Below are 14,750 nucleotides of genomic sequence, written 5' to 3'. Positions count from 1 at the left end.
GGGTATTGTGGGTGAGTCCTCCTTTCAAAAAATGTTTCTTTTATTGTTAGGATGCTCGCCCAATCAACTAAATCAAGGAGGAGGAGAAAGTCCTTTGGTAGAAAATAAGCACCTGGAGATCAGTGAAACCAGAAGAGAAACCAACCTTTCCTTGCTCTCACTCCCGGGCAAAGCGAAACAAAGCAAAATCTAGAATCCTGATCATCACAGTTATAAGACCCAGAAGTACACTGTCTGTTTTTCATTCCCTGAGTCAGGGCTACCAGGCTTTAAAAAACAAAAAACAAAAAAACACATATACACACACACAGGCCCGCGCGTGCGCACGTGCCACTATTCCTTGGGGAAACAGTACCTGTATATAAAAAAAATTTCATCTCTATGAGCAAAAGCCACAGCCTAGTAACCAAGAGAGGACTCCTCAGTCATTCCAGAGATGTTGAATGGGGCCTGGAAGTCAGAACCTAGATCAGATTCCTACTTTGACCCTGGGGCCAGTGGACTCCACCCTCCTGAGCCTCTCATTCGCTCATCTGTAAAAAAACGGGAATTATCACCTCCCCCACCACCCTCTTCCCACACATCAGGTTTTAGACGTTGGAAAGGACAGACTGTCTTAAAGTGGTCACACTGAAGACCCCTAATAAGTGTCCCCCATAACTAAGTCAACCATACAAGACAGCCCCTCAAACCCAACGCTTTATCCTGGCAAAAGTTTAGATCCCCGCATCTGTGTAATCTACAAAGGGTGTCACCTAAGCCAGGAAAGACGGTGCTCGCCCAGTCCAGCCCGCGGGCGTAGGAGCGCCGTTTCTCCTACCCTGCCCACTCCCACCCAACCCGGCTCAGGGACACTGGCGGCGCGCCCTCACCTCTGCCTAGGACTCGCCCTCTCTCCAAGTTCCGCCGGGGCACGGTGAACGTGTAACTCTCAGCACCAAAGCCAGGAATGCAGGGCTCCGGCTCCTGGCAGAGCCACGATGACACCTGGGGTAGGGGAAAGGTATGAAACCGGGGTGACTCGGTGGGGGGGTCTCCTCCTACCCACATCGAAACCAACAGCGCCTCCCTTCCCTCTGCTGGCACCAGGACTGTGGGAGGGGTGGGCCCACCCACCCCCCACCACCTCCATTCTCCCGCATTTCCCCCACCCCCATTCCCCCCAATTCCTCTCCACAGGGCAGCCAGCCAGCCACGTCAAACTCTTTCATTCGGAAACCTGTGGCCGCCAAGCCTCCAGGACTTCTCAGGAGGGAAGGCTGCTGGCTCACCTTTTCCAGCCTCAGCACCCCTTTCCTTTCAGTCTCCTTTTCAATTTCACTGGAGGCATCTTTACTTTTCCCACTTCCACTCTCCCTATACCAGGACCGCTCGCACCCCTAAGTCCGGTTCCTCAGACCGCGGGTGCTCCAACCTTTACATCCTTTCTTATCCTGGGGTGGGTGGGGGGTGGGGGGCATACCTATTCACTATCCTTTTCAGGGCAGGTGCCTTTATCTATTGGTTCCGCTTTCCTTTCCTCGTTCCCACTACTCCCAGCTCCGCCCGGACTTACACCAGGGCTCCCCATCCCATACCCCGACGCCCACCCTGCTCCATGCCCTCTACTCCCCGCCCGTCGCCCACCCGAGTACCCGGAGGCTGCAGTGAGGCGCGCCCCCACCTCTGGCATTTGCGGGAGGTCGTCCGCAAAGCCGCGCTCGCCCTTCACCCTCACTGGCTCCCTCTCCCACTCCCTTCCCCATGGAGTCCTGAGCGCGGCGCAGTTTCCAGGACATTCAGGCCCTTTGGACCCAAACTTTTTTGGAATAAGAGGAAACAGGGGACGACAGGAGAAGAAGAGAGAAGAGTCTGGGGGCTGGGGCGCGGCTTATGGAGCCGGAAGGCATCCAGCGCAGTCAGGGGACCCAACGTACCTGCAGCAGCAGCAGGAGCGCAGAGAGGTTGAGGCACCGAGGGCCCATGGCAGGCCGGGCGGGGGCTGAGTAGGATCTAGCTGAGTTGGGCCGGGCTAGAGTCTGGCAGAACTTCTACGAACTCACAGGTGCTTTGAGGCTCCGGACGCCACTGAGCTGCGGGGCGCGGCGGGAGCCAGGTGAGCCTCGACGGTCCCGCCCCCCGGCACCAGGATTGGCTGAGGATGCACCTGCCGGCCGCAACCAATGAGCGGCGAGGCAAGGCCTCCGCTTCCTCCGCGGACTTGGGCGGACGCTCCGCCCCTGATCCCGCCCCGAAGCCGCGAGCAGACCGGGTGACCTGAGAGTAGTCAGAGTAATGCAATAGTAGGGGCTCCACGATTCCTATTTCCATTTGGTTTGAATACCAGCCTCGCAGTGGCTCACTAACATCTGGGGCCAGAGAGGATTTTACCCTTTAACTACTTCTGTCTTTTAAACTTCAGATCTACATCGGTCCTTGTCGACAAATCAGTTCACTGGGCAGAATCTTCCCTTTCAAAGCCTCAGTTTCTTCACCTACTAAATGGTAAAATAATCACAAATGCCTTCCTGTGTTGTTGTGAAGTTGTCATACAGTTAATTAAGACCAATGTTTCGTGCACCACAAAAGCTCTATGCAGATGTGAGGGACAATAATAAGTAACGATTGATACTGGGCATTAAAAGTTACTGTGCCACAGGCTGTGTGCTAAGCATTTGACATTAACCATCTTATTTCATTTCATCTCAAAACAACACAAGAGTTGTGCTATTATTCCCATTTAACAGAGGGACAACCCAGGCATAAAAAATTTGAGGCCAGTAGGAAGTAGCAGGGGGCTTCCCTGGTAGCTCAGATGGTACAGAATCTGTCTACAAGAATAACTCGCTTCAATGTCCCATGCAAGGGACATTATCTTTCCTTTTACCCTGGGTTCGATCCCTCAGTCGGGAAGATCTGGAGAAGGGAATGGCAACCCACTCCAGTATTCTTGCCAACAGAACTCCATGGACAGAGGAGCCTGGTGGGCTATACAGTCCATGGGGTCGCAAAGAGTGGGACACAACTGAGCACTTTGAAAGATACAAGACTGGAACCCACCTCCACAGCCTGCTCCATTGGCTTCACCTCATGTGGCCCCACATTATCTTCCGGCTGGAGTTGCAGGTTTCAATCTGTCCTTTAATGTTGACAGGAAGAGATCCATCAGAGATCAGCCAAACCTGTCATTTGCGAATAACTCGCTTCAATGTCTCATGTAAGGGACATTATCTTTTCTTTTACCCTTGAAGCATGATCAGAACTACAGTGTGTTTAAAAAGAAATGGTAATTATGTGATATTATGGGGGTGTTAGCAATGAGTCAGGTATGTGTTAGCTAAGTGTTAATTATTATGGTAGTAATCATTTTGCAATATATGTGTCAAATCAACATTTTATTTTTGATAAATTTATACAATGTTATATGTCAATTATATCACAATAAAGCTGGAAATGCTGAAGAAGGCACAGACTACCCACTCCAGTATTCTTGGGCTTCCCTTGTGGCTCAGCTGGTTAAGAATCTGCCTGCAATGCAGGAGACCCAGGTTCAGTTCCTGAGTTGGGAAGATCCCCTGGAGAAGGGAAAGGCTACCTACTCCAGTGTTCTGGCCTGGAGAATTCCATGGACTGTATAGTTCATGGGGTTGCAAAGAGTTGGACACAACTGAGTGATTTTCACTCACTTACTCAAAGCTGGAAATGGGTTTCCCAGGTGGTAAAGAATCTGCCTGCAATGCTGGAGACCCAGATAACCTGGGTTCAATCCCTGGGTCAGGAAGATATCCTGGAGAAGAGAATGGCAACCCACTCCAGTATTCTTGCCTGGGAAATCCCATGGACAGAGGAGCCTGGTGGTCTACAGTCCGTGAGGTTACAAAAAAATTGGACACGATTGAGCATCTAACACACAAAGCTGGAAAAATACAGTAATAACAACAATAACAAAAACTACAGTGTGTAGCTATGTGACTTTGGGCAAGTCAGTATTTTCATCCATAGAAATGGGTCCTTGGGAGCTAATATAAGAAAACCACTGTGACTTTCCTGGTGGCTCAGTGGTAAAGAATCTGCCTGCCATTGCAGGAGACACAGGTTCGATCCTTGATCTGGGAAGATCCCATGTGCCTCGGAGCAACTAAGCCCTATGGGCCGCGACTACTGAGCCTATGCTCTAGAGTCATGGAGCCGCAACTGCTGAAGTCTGTGCATCCTAGGGCCTGTGCTCTGCAATAAGAGAAGCCACTGCCAAGAGAAGTCCGAGCCCCACAACTAGAGAGTAGCCCGCATTCAGCACAATTGGAGAAAAGCAACAAAGACCCAGCATGGCCAAAATGATAATAATAAAATAAAATTATAAAAAATATAATAGAAGGCTGAATAATATTTTTTTTTACTTGAATAATATTTTTTTAAGAAAGAAAATCACTAAGCAGAGTACTTGGCACCTGGTAGCAAATGCTCAGTCAGTGCTGAGTGTGGAGGTTGTTCTCTAGAAAGAACCAGCCCCTATCCCCTATGCTCATGGGGAAAACCATGTTTAGAATATTTCACCCAGAGTTAAAGCTCAATCTGAGCCCACTGCGGCTACTTTCTCAACCCCAGAGAAGGGGCACTGTCTCAAATCAAGACATTGTTTCAGGTCAGTACGGCTCCCTAGCCCCCACCTGTCCCCTCCATTTAATGGGCTTCTGAGCATGCGCCCAGGCCATTTGGATTTCTGCCTCTTAACCCACCAAGAGGTTTGGAGGATAAAGGCTCCAGTATTTCCTTTCCCACGGGGGCTCCAGCAGGACTGCACATTAACCAAGATAATGGAAATACAGAGAGGCGTTTCCCCCATGGGGTGGCTCATCCGTTTATTTTTTTTTCCCTCAGTTATGTAAAAATTCATATTTTATACCATCGCTTGGCCCAGGGAGCCTTTAGGGCTTTGCTTTCTTCCTCTCAGCAAGCCCTGGCCTTGCAACTCCACAGCGGCTCTCATCGACTCCTCCATTAAACTCTGATAATTCAATATAAAGGATTTTAGAGAACAATTAGAGGCAGTGAGGACAGGTTGGGCATGAGCTTGCTTCAGACTTCTCGGCAAGCCCTTCTCCAAGCTCCAGGGAATGGGCTGCCTGCCCTCAGCTGTCCAGGATGAGCCAGGGTGAACAGGGGACCCACAGGGTGTCCCTGTGGAGACAGGGCATTGTGTGGCCCTCTGTGAACTGCCTCAATGTCTTCTTCCATCAAAAAAGGATACTTTATTGTGAGGCTCAAATAAGCGAAGGTGAGCCTTTCCTACCTGACCTCAGGCTGATGGAGGGTTCAAATTCCTGCTCTGCCATTAGCTGTGTAGCATGTCTAGTCTCAGTTTCCTCATCCATAAAATGGGGGTGTTGGTAGCACTTAATTCACAAGGTTCTTGGAAGTGCTAGTGAAGTCAGCTATTAGCTCTCTAGGCTCAATGTATTCCCCTCTCACCAGTGAAGTTGCTCAGTCAGACTCTTTGCAATCCCATGGACTGTAGCCTACCAGGCTCCTCCATCTATGGAATTTTCCAGGCAAGAGTACTGGAGTGGGTTGCCATTTCCTTCTCCAGGGGATATTCCCGAACCAGGGATCAAACCCAGGTTTCCTGCATTGCAGGCAGACGCTTTACATCTGAGCTTTACATACCAGGGAAGCCACATTCCCCTCTAGCTTCCAGGAAAAACTGTGAGCCCCCATGAATATGCCTCACCCCCAGGCTGTTAGTCTCTTTTACGTATCCCTCACCTCTCTTGGGAAAATCTCTTTCATGGGGGCTGTTTAGTCATTTAGACCTGCCCAGAGTCATTCGCATTTTAAAGAAAGCACTGGGATAATTCTTTCAAAGGCAGGAAAACTTTGAAACTAGTTAGTAAACTCCACCCAGTGTTCTTTACCTGGTGTCTGTGGGTGGGTGCCATGGGGTGAGAGGTCCTGAAACTCCTGAGATTGTTAGCAAATCTTTTGGTGCAGGAGGTAATGTCCATGGCATTCATTAGCTTCTCAACTTTGGGGAAGAAAAATAAAAATCTTGGAGTCAAGGTCTCTCTGAAGGCTGGTCCAATGTAAATGGTAGGATTTCAGGCATCAACCGGGAAAACAAATGTTGAAAGGGGCCTTGCAGGTACCACCCCAGGCGGACAACAGACCCTACTACTCCTGGTGCTAACCAAGCTTTCATGGTTGGCATGACCAACATCAGATTTCCTTAGTGCCTGCAGGGTGTGTCTCAGAGGACGTTCAGTTCCTGGGTGTCCTGGCAACTGGTCACTCTGGAGGCTAAAGATTAACTCCCCAGGCAGTCCTGCCCCTTTCATCTTCTGGCAAAGGGGTGATGATAACGGCACTCAAACTGGGAGGGGCACCTCTCCCCGGCCTCTACCAAGAGGAGCCCAACCCCCTAACCCACTGGGGAGGAACCCCAGGGAAGATGGAATTGCTGGGGACTGCAGCTGGATCAGGCTTCCCATTGAGTGGGGAGAGGAGGCTCCATACCAGCTCTCCCTGGGTCTCCTGACACCTCTGCTGGGCTGCTTGCTGGCAGGCAGGGGAAAAACTGGATATCCTACTTCAGTCTCCTGTTAAAATGTGGTAGCTGATAGGGGTGCCACCTCTTCCAGCTCAATCTACAAAAAAAAACTTTCATTTCAAACACAAGGAAAATAGTATAATGCACATCAGCATATAGTATAATAAACCACCATGTATCCATCATCCAGCTCCAAAAGTTATTTTTTTGCAATTTGTATAATTTTGTAACATGGGAATGTTGTATCAAATCTTGTTTCATAATTTCATCCTTGAGTTTAAAAAGAAAATTAAAAGACTATTTCTTATGGGAATTTGCTGTATGACTCAGGGAACTCAAACTGGGGCTCTTGACAACAAAGAGGGGTGGGATGGGAAGAAAGGTGGGAGAGAGGTTCAAGAGGGATGGGACATATGTACACCTATCGCTGATTCACGTTGATGCTTGGCAGAAACCAAGGCAGTTCTGTAGAGCAATTATTCTTCAGTTAAAAAAAAGAAATACATTTCAAATTGAAAAAAAAATTAAGACTATTTTTAAAAAAGTAGTTTTAGGTTCATAGCAAATTTGAGTAGAAGATACAGAGATTTCCCAAATACCTCCTCCCCACATGCATAGCCTCCCCATCAACAACCCCTACCATAACAATGCATTTATTAAAACTGATGTGTGTGTGAAAGTCACTCAGTCATGTCTGACTCTTTGTGACCCCATGGACTGTATAGTCCTTGGAAATCTCCAGGCCAGAATACTGGAGTATGTAGCCTTTCCCTTCTCCAGGGAATCTTCCCAACTCAAGGATCGAACCCAGATCTCCTGCATTGCAGGTGGATTCTTTACCAGCTGATGAACTGCCCTAAAAATTCACTGTGTCTGGCCTGCCTGCTCATCTCTCCCTCTTCCCAACTCTGGTCAGCTACTGATCTTTTTACAGTCTCCAAAGTTTTGCCTTTTCCAGAATGTCATGTAGTGGGAATCACAAAGTATACAGACCTTCAGACTGGCTTCTTTTACTGAGTGATATGTATTCAAAGTTGTTCCATGGCTTTTCCTGGCTTGATAGCTAATTTCTTTTTTTAGCACTGAATAATATTCCGTTGTTGTGATGTACCACAATTTTCATATCCATTCACTTACTGAAGGGGATCTTGCTTGCTTCCAAGTTTTGGCAATTATGAATAAAGCTGCTACAGACACCTGTGTGCAGTTTTCTGTGTGGATGTAAGTTTTCAACTCCTTTGGATAAATACCAAGAAGCATGGCTGCTGATTATATGGTAAATATTTGTTGAGTTTTGGAAGAAAAAAAAAAAAAAAAAAGGCCACACTGGCTTCCAAAGTGGCTGCATCATTTTGTATTTCCACTGGCAGTGAATGAGAGTTCCCACTGTGCCACATCCTCACCAGCACTTGGTGGTGTTAGTATTCCAGACATTTTGGGCATTCCAATATGCATGTACTCCTGCATTTTTATTTTTGCAGAATATTTAAAAACAAATCTGAGATAACATAATTTCCCCTGTAAATATTTCAGTCTTCATCTCTGAGAACATGACCATCATCCAATTAAGTCATAATGCCTGATAAAATTCCCAATAATTTCTCAATATTGTCCAAAGGCTAAAAAATGTTTTTCTTAAACAACTTAAGAACATATATTTATTTACTTATTTGGCTACACCAGGTCTTAGTTGTGGCACTCAAGACCTTTATTTGTGGCATTGTTGTTTAGTTGTTAAGTTGTATCCAATTCTTTTGTGACCCTGTGGGCTATACCACGCCAGGCTCCTCTGTCCATAGCATTTCCCAGGCAAGAATACTTGAGTGGGTTGCCATTTCCTTCTCCAGGGGATCTTTCCAACCCAAGGATCGAACCAATGTCTCCTGCCTTGCAGGTGAATTCTTTACCACTGAGCCACCAGGGAGTTCAGTTCAATTGCTCAGTCATGTCCAACTCTTTGCAACCCCATGGACTGCAGCACGCCAGGCCTCCCTGTCCATCACCAACCCCTGGAGTTTACTCAAACTCATGTCCATGGAGTCGGTGATGCCATCCAACCATCTCATCCTCTGCCATCCCCTTCTCCTCCCACCTTCAATCTTTCCCTGCATCAGGGTCTTTTCCAAAGAGTCAGTTCTTCGCATCAAGTGGCCAAAGTATTGGAGTTTCAGCTTTAGCATCAGTCCTTCCAATGAATATTCAGGACTGATTTCCTTTAGGAAGGACTCGTTGGATCTCCATGCAGTCCAAGGGACTCTCAAGAGTCTTTTCCAACACTACAGTTCAAAAGCATCAATTTTTTGAGCCACCAGGGAAGCCCCATGCAAACTCTTAATTGCGGCAGGCGGGATCTAGTTCCCTGACCCGAGATCAAACTCCAGGCGCCCTGCATTGGGAGCATGGAGTCTTAGCCACTCGACCACTAGGGAAGTCCCTACAATATTTTTGTATCAGAATTCAAGCAAGAGTCACACATTACATTGGGCTGTATGTCCCTTGCATCTCTTTATCTTTGTAAAAGTCTCCCCATCCTTTTTTGACCAGCTTTTTCAAAGTATAATTGACTGCATGTATTTCAGTAGACAATTTGACATTTTGGCATATACAAATACTCTGAAACCATAAACACAATCAAGAAAATGAACAGATACTTTTTTGTTTATTTGCTTCTGCTCTGATGTAATTCCAGATTTTTGTTTTTGCTAGTTTCTGTTTTGATGTAATTCCAGATTTACAGAGTTTGTTTGTTTTTAAGTGGCATTTATTTTTTTAAGATGCCAGGTCATTTGTCCTGTTAGAGGTCTTGCATTTTTATATTTGGCTGAATGCATCCTCAGGATGTCACTTACCATGTCCCTCTCTCCCATATGTCATGGAAACTGGTACTCAGATCTAGAGCTTTGATTTGAGTCAGATTCAATTTTTTTTTAGGCAAAAATATTTCATAACTGGTATGGAGTCCTCCCTATGGCATCATATCAGGAAGCAAGAAATTGGCTGACTCACTTTTAGGATACCAAGATTCAGCTGGTGTCAGCTGATCCTTCTATTTTCACTTTCTCCACCAGCCTTTCACCTTGTGGTTTTAGCACCATGGATGATGGCTGCCCACATCTATTATACCATTAGGGAAAACAACAAACATTTATTAAGCACTCCCATGTGCCAGCTACTCTGCTCAACAATGAGGACACAGAAATAAACAAAATATGCCCTTAAGAAACTCATAAGGTGACAGATGCAGACAGGTAAACATTCATCCACTTATTTATTAAATATTATTTGAATGCTTACTAGGTACCAGTATCATGCTAAATGCCAGTAATTATAATATAGTGTGTAAGAAAAGTGACAGCTACCATTTGTCAGAACTCACGATACTCTAAGTCAACATACAGCACTTTGGGGGCTCTCACTACACCCATTTTATACATTTGGAAGCAGAGGCTCAAGGGGTTAAAGAGGTCTGCCCAAGGTGACATGTTAACTGACAGAGCTGGAATTTGATGGGTTCAAAGCCTTTTCATCTCCATGCTGTACTGCTGAGATCAGGGCAGGTTTTTATTTCCAGATGCCATTTGAAATGAGAGGCAAACCTTGCTTAATTTAGCAAGAAATGGTCTGTCAGTTGACTTGCCATTCCAGACCCCGGGCAAATATGGTTTTTGGGGCTTCCCTGGTGGCTCAGACAGTCAAGAATCTGCCTGCAATGTAGGAGACTGGGGTTTGATCCCTGGGTCGGGAATCTGAAGAAGGGCATGGTAACCCACTCTAGTATTCTTACCTGGAGAATTCCATGGACACAGGATCCTGGCAGGCTACAGTCCTTGGGGTTGCAACGAGACAGACATGACTGAGCAACTAACAGTTTCACTTTTACTGGTTTTTTAGCCAGGCTGGAGCTTCCAGTACATGAGGAGTGGGATAGGGGTAATATTGAGAGCTGGGTCCTGGATCGAACCGTATGGTCCTCCAACTTGCCCACAGAGCAAAAGATATTCTCCCCATTTTGCAGAGGAGGCAACTGATGCTCAGAAAGATGAACAGTGAGGTTATGGCAGAAGCAGGCCTCAGGTGGATGCTCTGGCTTCAGGACCAGTAAGGCAAAATGGTTCCCAGCACAGATGTTAATGCCTCTCTGCCTGGTTCTGAATTCTGCTCTTCCCGCTGTTGGCTCTAAACCTTTGAATGAGTCACTTAAAACACTCTGGACCTTAATTTCCTTATCTGCATAAATGGGAATACTATTAATAATAGCACCTACCTTGTTGGGTGGCTGTGGGAATTGGGTAAAATAACCTAGGTAAACGTGGAAGGCAGGAAGCCCTAAGTAAACATTCAGATCAGATCAGATCAGATCAGTCACTCAGTTGTCTCCGACTCTTTGCGACCCCATGAATCACAGCACGCCAGGCCTCCCTGTCCATCACCAACTCCCGGAGTTCACTGAAACTCACATCCATCGGGTCAGTGATGCCATCCAGCCATCTCATCCTCTGTCGTCCCCTTCTCCTCTTGCCCCCAATCCCTCCCAGCCTCAGAGTCTTTTCCAATGAGTCAACTCTTCGCATGAGGTGGCCAAAGTACTGGAGTTTCAGCTTTAGCATCATTCCTTCCAAAGAAATCCCAGGGCTCATCTCCTTCAGAATGGACTGGTTGGATCTCCTTGCAGTCCAAGGGACTCTCCAGAGTCTTCTCCAACACCACAGTTCAAAAGCATCAATTCTTCAGCGCTCAGCTTTCTTCACATCCAACTCTCACATCCATACATGACCACAGGAAAAACCATAGCCTTAACTAGACGGACCTTTGTTGGCAAAGTAATGTCTCTGCTTTTGAATATGCTATCTAGGTTGGTCATAACTTTCCTTCCAAGGAGTAAGCGTCTTTTAATTTCATGGCTGCAGTCACCATCTGCAGTGACTTTGGAGCCCAGAAAAATAAAGTCTGACACTGTTTCCACTGTTTCCCCATCTATTTGCCATGAAGTGATAGGACCGGATGCCATGATCTTCGTTTTCTGAATGTTGACCTTTAAGCCAACTTTTTCACTCTCCTCTCTCACTTTCATCAAGAGGCTTTTTAGTTCCTCTTCACTTTCTGCCATAAGGGTGGTGTCATCTGCATATCTGAGGTTATTGATATTTCTCCCAGCAATCTTGATTCCAGCTTGTGTTTCTTCCAGTCCAGTGTTTCTCATGATGTACTCTGCATATAAGTTAAATAAACAGGGTGACAATATACAGCCTTGACGAACTCCTTTTCCTATTTGGAACCAGTCTGTTTTTCCATGTCCAGTTCTAACTGTTGCTTCCTGACCTGCATACAGATTTCTCAAGAGGCAGGTCAGGTGGTCTGGTATTCCCATCTCTTTCAGAATTTTCCACAGTTTATTGTGATCCAAACAGTCAAAGGCTTTGACATAGTCAATAAAGCAGAAACAGATGCTTTTCTGGAACTCTCTTGCTTTTTCCATGATCCAGCGGATGTTGGCAATTTGATCTCTGGTTCCTCTGCCTTTTAGAAAACCAGCTTGAACATCAGGAAGTTCACGGTTCACATATTGCTGAAGCCTGGCTTGGAGAATTTTGAGCATTACTTTACTAGCGTGTGAGATGAGTGCAATTGTTAACTATTATTATTTCCACATTAATGAAGCTCAAGGAGGTTGACTTTTCTACATGAGCAGCAGGATTGCTTGGTTCACTGAGAGAGGGGGAGCCCATGGCTTCAGGGTTCCATAGCTGGCTGGGTGCCCCCTCTTGGCACAAACACCTCTCTAGCTGGTCTCTCAAGATAAGGTGCTACAATAAAAAAAAATAAAATAAAAAGATAAGGTGCTACAGAAGAGCTAGAGAATATAAAACCTCAAAATAAGGCTCCTGCCTCCCACCTTCAAGCACAGAAGGCCCTATCCCTCCTCTTGGAGCCAGGGACCTGTCCATGTGATGAGTGGAGACAGAGTTCTTTCTAGTCTCACATCCATGTGGAAAAGACCAACCCTCTCCAGGACCAGCAGCCAGAAAAATCACTTTGTGCCACATTGGGCCTGGCATAACCTTAACCAGTCAATCTTAAAGGAAATCAACCCTGAATACTCTTTGGAAGGACTGATGCTGAAGCTGAAGCTCCAATACATTGGCCGCTTGATGTAAACAGGTGACTCACTGGACAAGACCCTGATGCTGGGAAAGACTGAGGGCAGAAGAAGAAGGGGGAGACAGACGATGAGGTGGTTGGATGGCATCACTGATTCAATGGACATGAACTTGGGCAAACTCCAGGAGATGGTGAGGGACAGGGAAGTCTGGTGTGCTGCAGTCCATGGGGTGGAGAATAGTCCATCACGACTTGGCAATTGAACAACAACCCTAATCCTAACCCAAAAGTTCATTCAGGTTTTTCTGTAAGATATTATAGAAAAGCCTGAACTTTTTTCGCCAACCTAATACCAAACTCCAGGAGGCAGCTAGAGCAGTGTAGGGAATTGACCTTGTGACTTGAAGCAAAATCTTTCCTTCCCCAAGTCTTGGTTTCTTGTCTGTAAAATGACTCAGTTGGCTTGGCTGGAAAGATCCTTTAGTTTTCTTCTGCTTCTAAAAACTATGATTTTGTGCTTTTTGAGACTGAGTCAGTGAGCACTGTATGTGTGTGTGTGTAGCATACACACATGTGCTCACCTACTCGTGGGTTCATGAAAGGGGTGCATCTTGGTTGTCCCGGGCCCAACAGTTCTCAGCGAGAGTACAAGTCTTGCAGGAAGGGAAGGTGAAGCTGACCAGACAGGAGCCAGACTGTGGCAGTTGGAGAGACAGCTTCCTGCAGGGGTGGAGACCAATAGAGCAATAAAACCTGGGCAAAGAGCAAGGTTTTCACCGGAAGTCTAAGAGAAAACTCCAGAGTTCAGACTGAGGATGGGGGTCCATAATTATATGGAAAGACTCTCCAACACTTTAGAGCACAGTCATTCATTTACTCATTCATCCATCCTTTTATTCAGTAGACACTCACCATGTGCCTAGTGCTTTGCTGGTGAGGGAGGTGCCTCCCCATCCTCAGAGAGCTTTCAGTCTGGTGGAATAAGACAAGGGAACCAGGTATTTATGATCCAAGGCAATAAGCAAGGATGACATTAATATTTAACAACTGGTAGAACCAGGCCAATCAAAAATGAATACCAGCCAACACATCAACACACCAACATAAGGTCCTCAGTCCTCCTGCTGTGCCAGCTTTACCCTTTCAGTTGCTGGGTCGGGTCGTGGGGAGGCGTGGGGGCGTGGGAGGGGCTGGGGTTTGGGGGCCACTTGAGGGACTCAGGGAAACAGCTGATTACCAACTGATGTGAAAAATTTTCAATACTGTATTTTAGCCACTAGAATAGCCATATCAGTGATCCTGGTTGGAGGATAGCCCTGGTGATAATGATTCAAGATTAACAAGGCCCATGAAGACAAGGCACAGGGGCTCAGGGAAAGCTCTGTTGGGGGAGTGACATTTAAGTTGAATTAGCCAGAGTGTGCTTGCCCGGGGAAAAGGAGGAGGGCTCAGCATTTTCAGGTGATTCGGTTTTGCTGGAGGAGAAAGAGGCGGAGATTAGACCCAGCAGGCAGGTAAGGAGAGTGTATGTTGTAGGGTTCGGGGTAGGGGCCATGTTAGTCATGCTCAGTGGCTTGGACTGCATCTCTGGAGCAACGGTGAGCCATTGAAGGATTTTAATTAGGATCAGGGGAGTCACCCGATCCAGTTTGCAAATCCCCCAGGCAACACCAAGGAACCCATTTTTCCAAAGACATGAACCAAGGCTCAGGAAGGTTAAAACACCTATCAGATGATATGCCACAGGTGGGATATAGTATAAATAGAACTGCTCACTTCTGGGTCCCCTTTTCTATTGAATACCACGTGTATCAGAGGCTGCCCCTTTTGTATGGAGCTTTAGAGTCAGCAAAGCAGACTAAAGAAACTCCAGAAACATATATGCCTAAGTAGGAAAAAAAAAAATTTGAGGGCTTACATACTAAAAAGCACATGATGGGTGGACTTCAGGCATGGATAGCTCCAGGTGGTCAAATTATGTCATCATAGAGCTGTCTTGCTCAGTCTTTGCTTTCCTCTATGTTGAGTTTTTTCTTAGATTCTTCTATCAAGGCAGAAACAGGCTACTAACCCACCAGTTTAGCAATCCTAGCCACTAAATACCATACTTTTCTAATGGGTACAGCAC

The 14,750-nt window shown here is 46.5% G+C and overlaps 1 protein-coding gene and 1 long non-coding RNA gene across 2 annotated transcripts in view; both read right to left on the bottom strand.

Moving 5' to 3' along the window:
• Positions 1 to 2,088, bottom strand: part of CDH1 (cadherin 1) — a 73,860-nt gene extending 71,772 nt beyond the window's left edge. Inside the window, exons 1-2 of the mRNA XM_006047636.4 lie at positions 1,917 to 2,088; positions 873 to 987 (exon numbers count right to left, since the gene is read on the bottom strand). Coding sequence (XP_006047698.2) covers positions 873 to 987; positions 1,917 to 1,964 — 163 coding nt within the window. The 5' untranslated portion in view covers positions 1,965 to 2,088. The remainder of the gene's footprint in view (positions 1 to 872; positions 988 to 1,916) is intronic.
• Positions 2,089 to 12,864: 10,776 nt separating this feature from the next.
• On the bottom strand, positions 12,865 to 14,246 carry LOC123330386. Its single transcript, XR_006546254.2, has 3 exons — positions 13,722 to 14,246; positions 13,535 to 13,594; positions 12,865 to 13,342 (listed from the first exon to the last, which is right to left on the bottom strand). It is a non-coding gene; the product is annotated as an uncharacterized LOC123330386 (long non-coding RNA).
• Between the last annotated feature and the right edge of the window lie 504 nt (positions 14,247 to 14,750).

Source organism: Bubalus bubalis, chromosome 18 (genome assembly GCF_019923935.1).
Source record: "Bubalus bubalis isolate 160015118507 breed Murrah chromosome 18, NDDB_SH_1, whole genome shotgun sequence".
Lineage (NCBI taxonomy): Eukaryota > Metazoa > Chordata > Mammalia > Artiodactyla > Bovidae > Bubalus > Bubalus bubalis.
The sequence above is the reverse complement of the archived record's forward strand: the minus strand, read 5'-3'. Positions and strand labels throughout refer to the sequence as shown.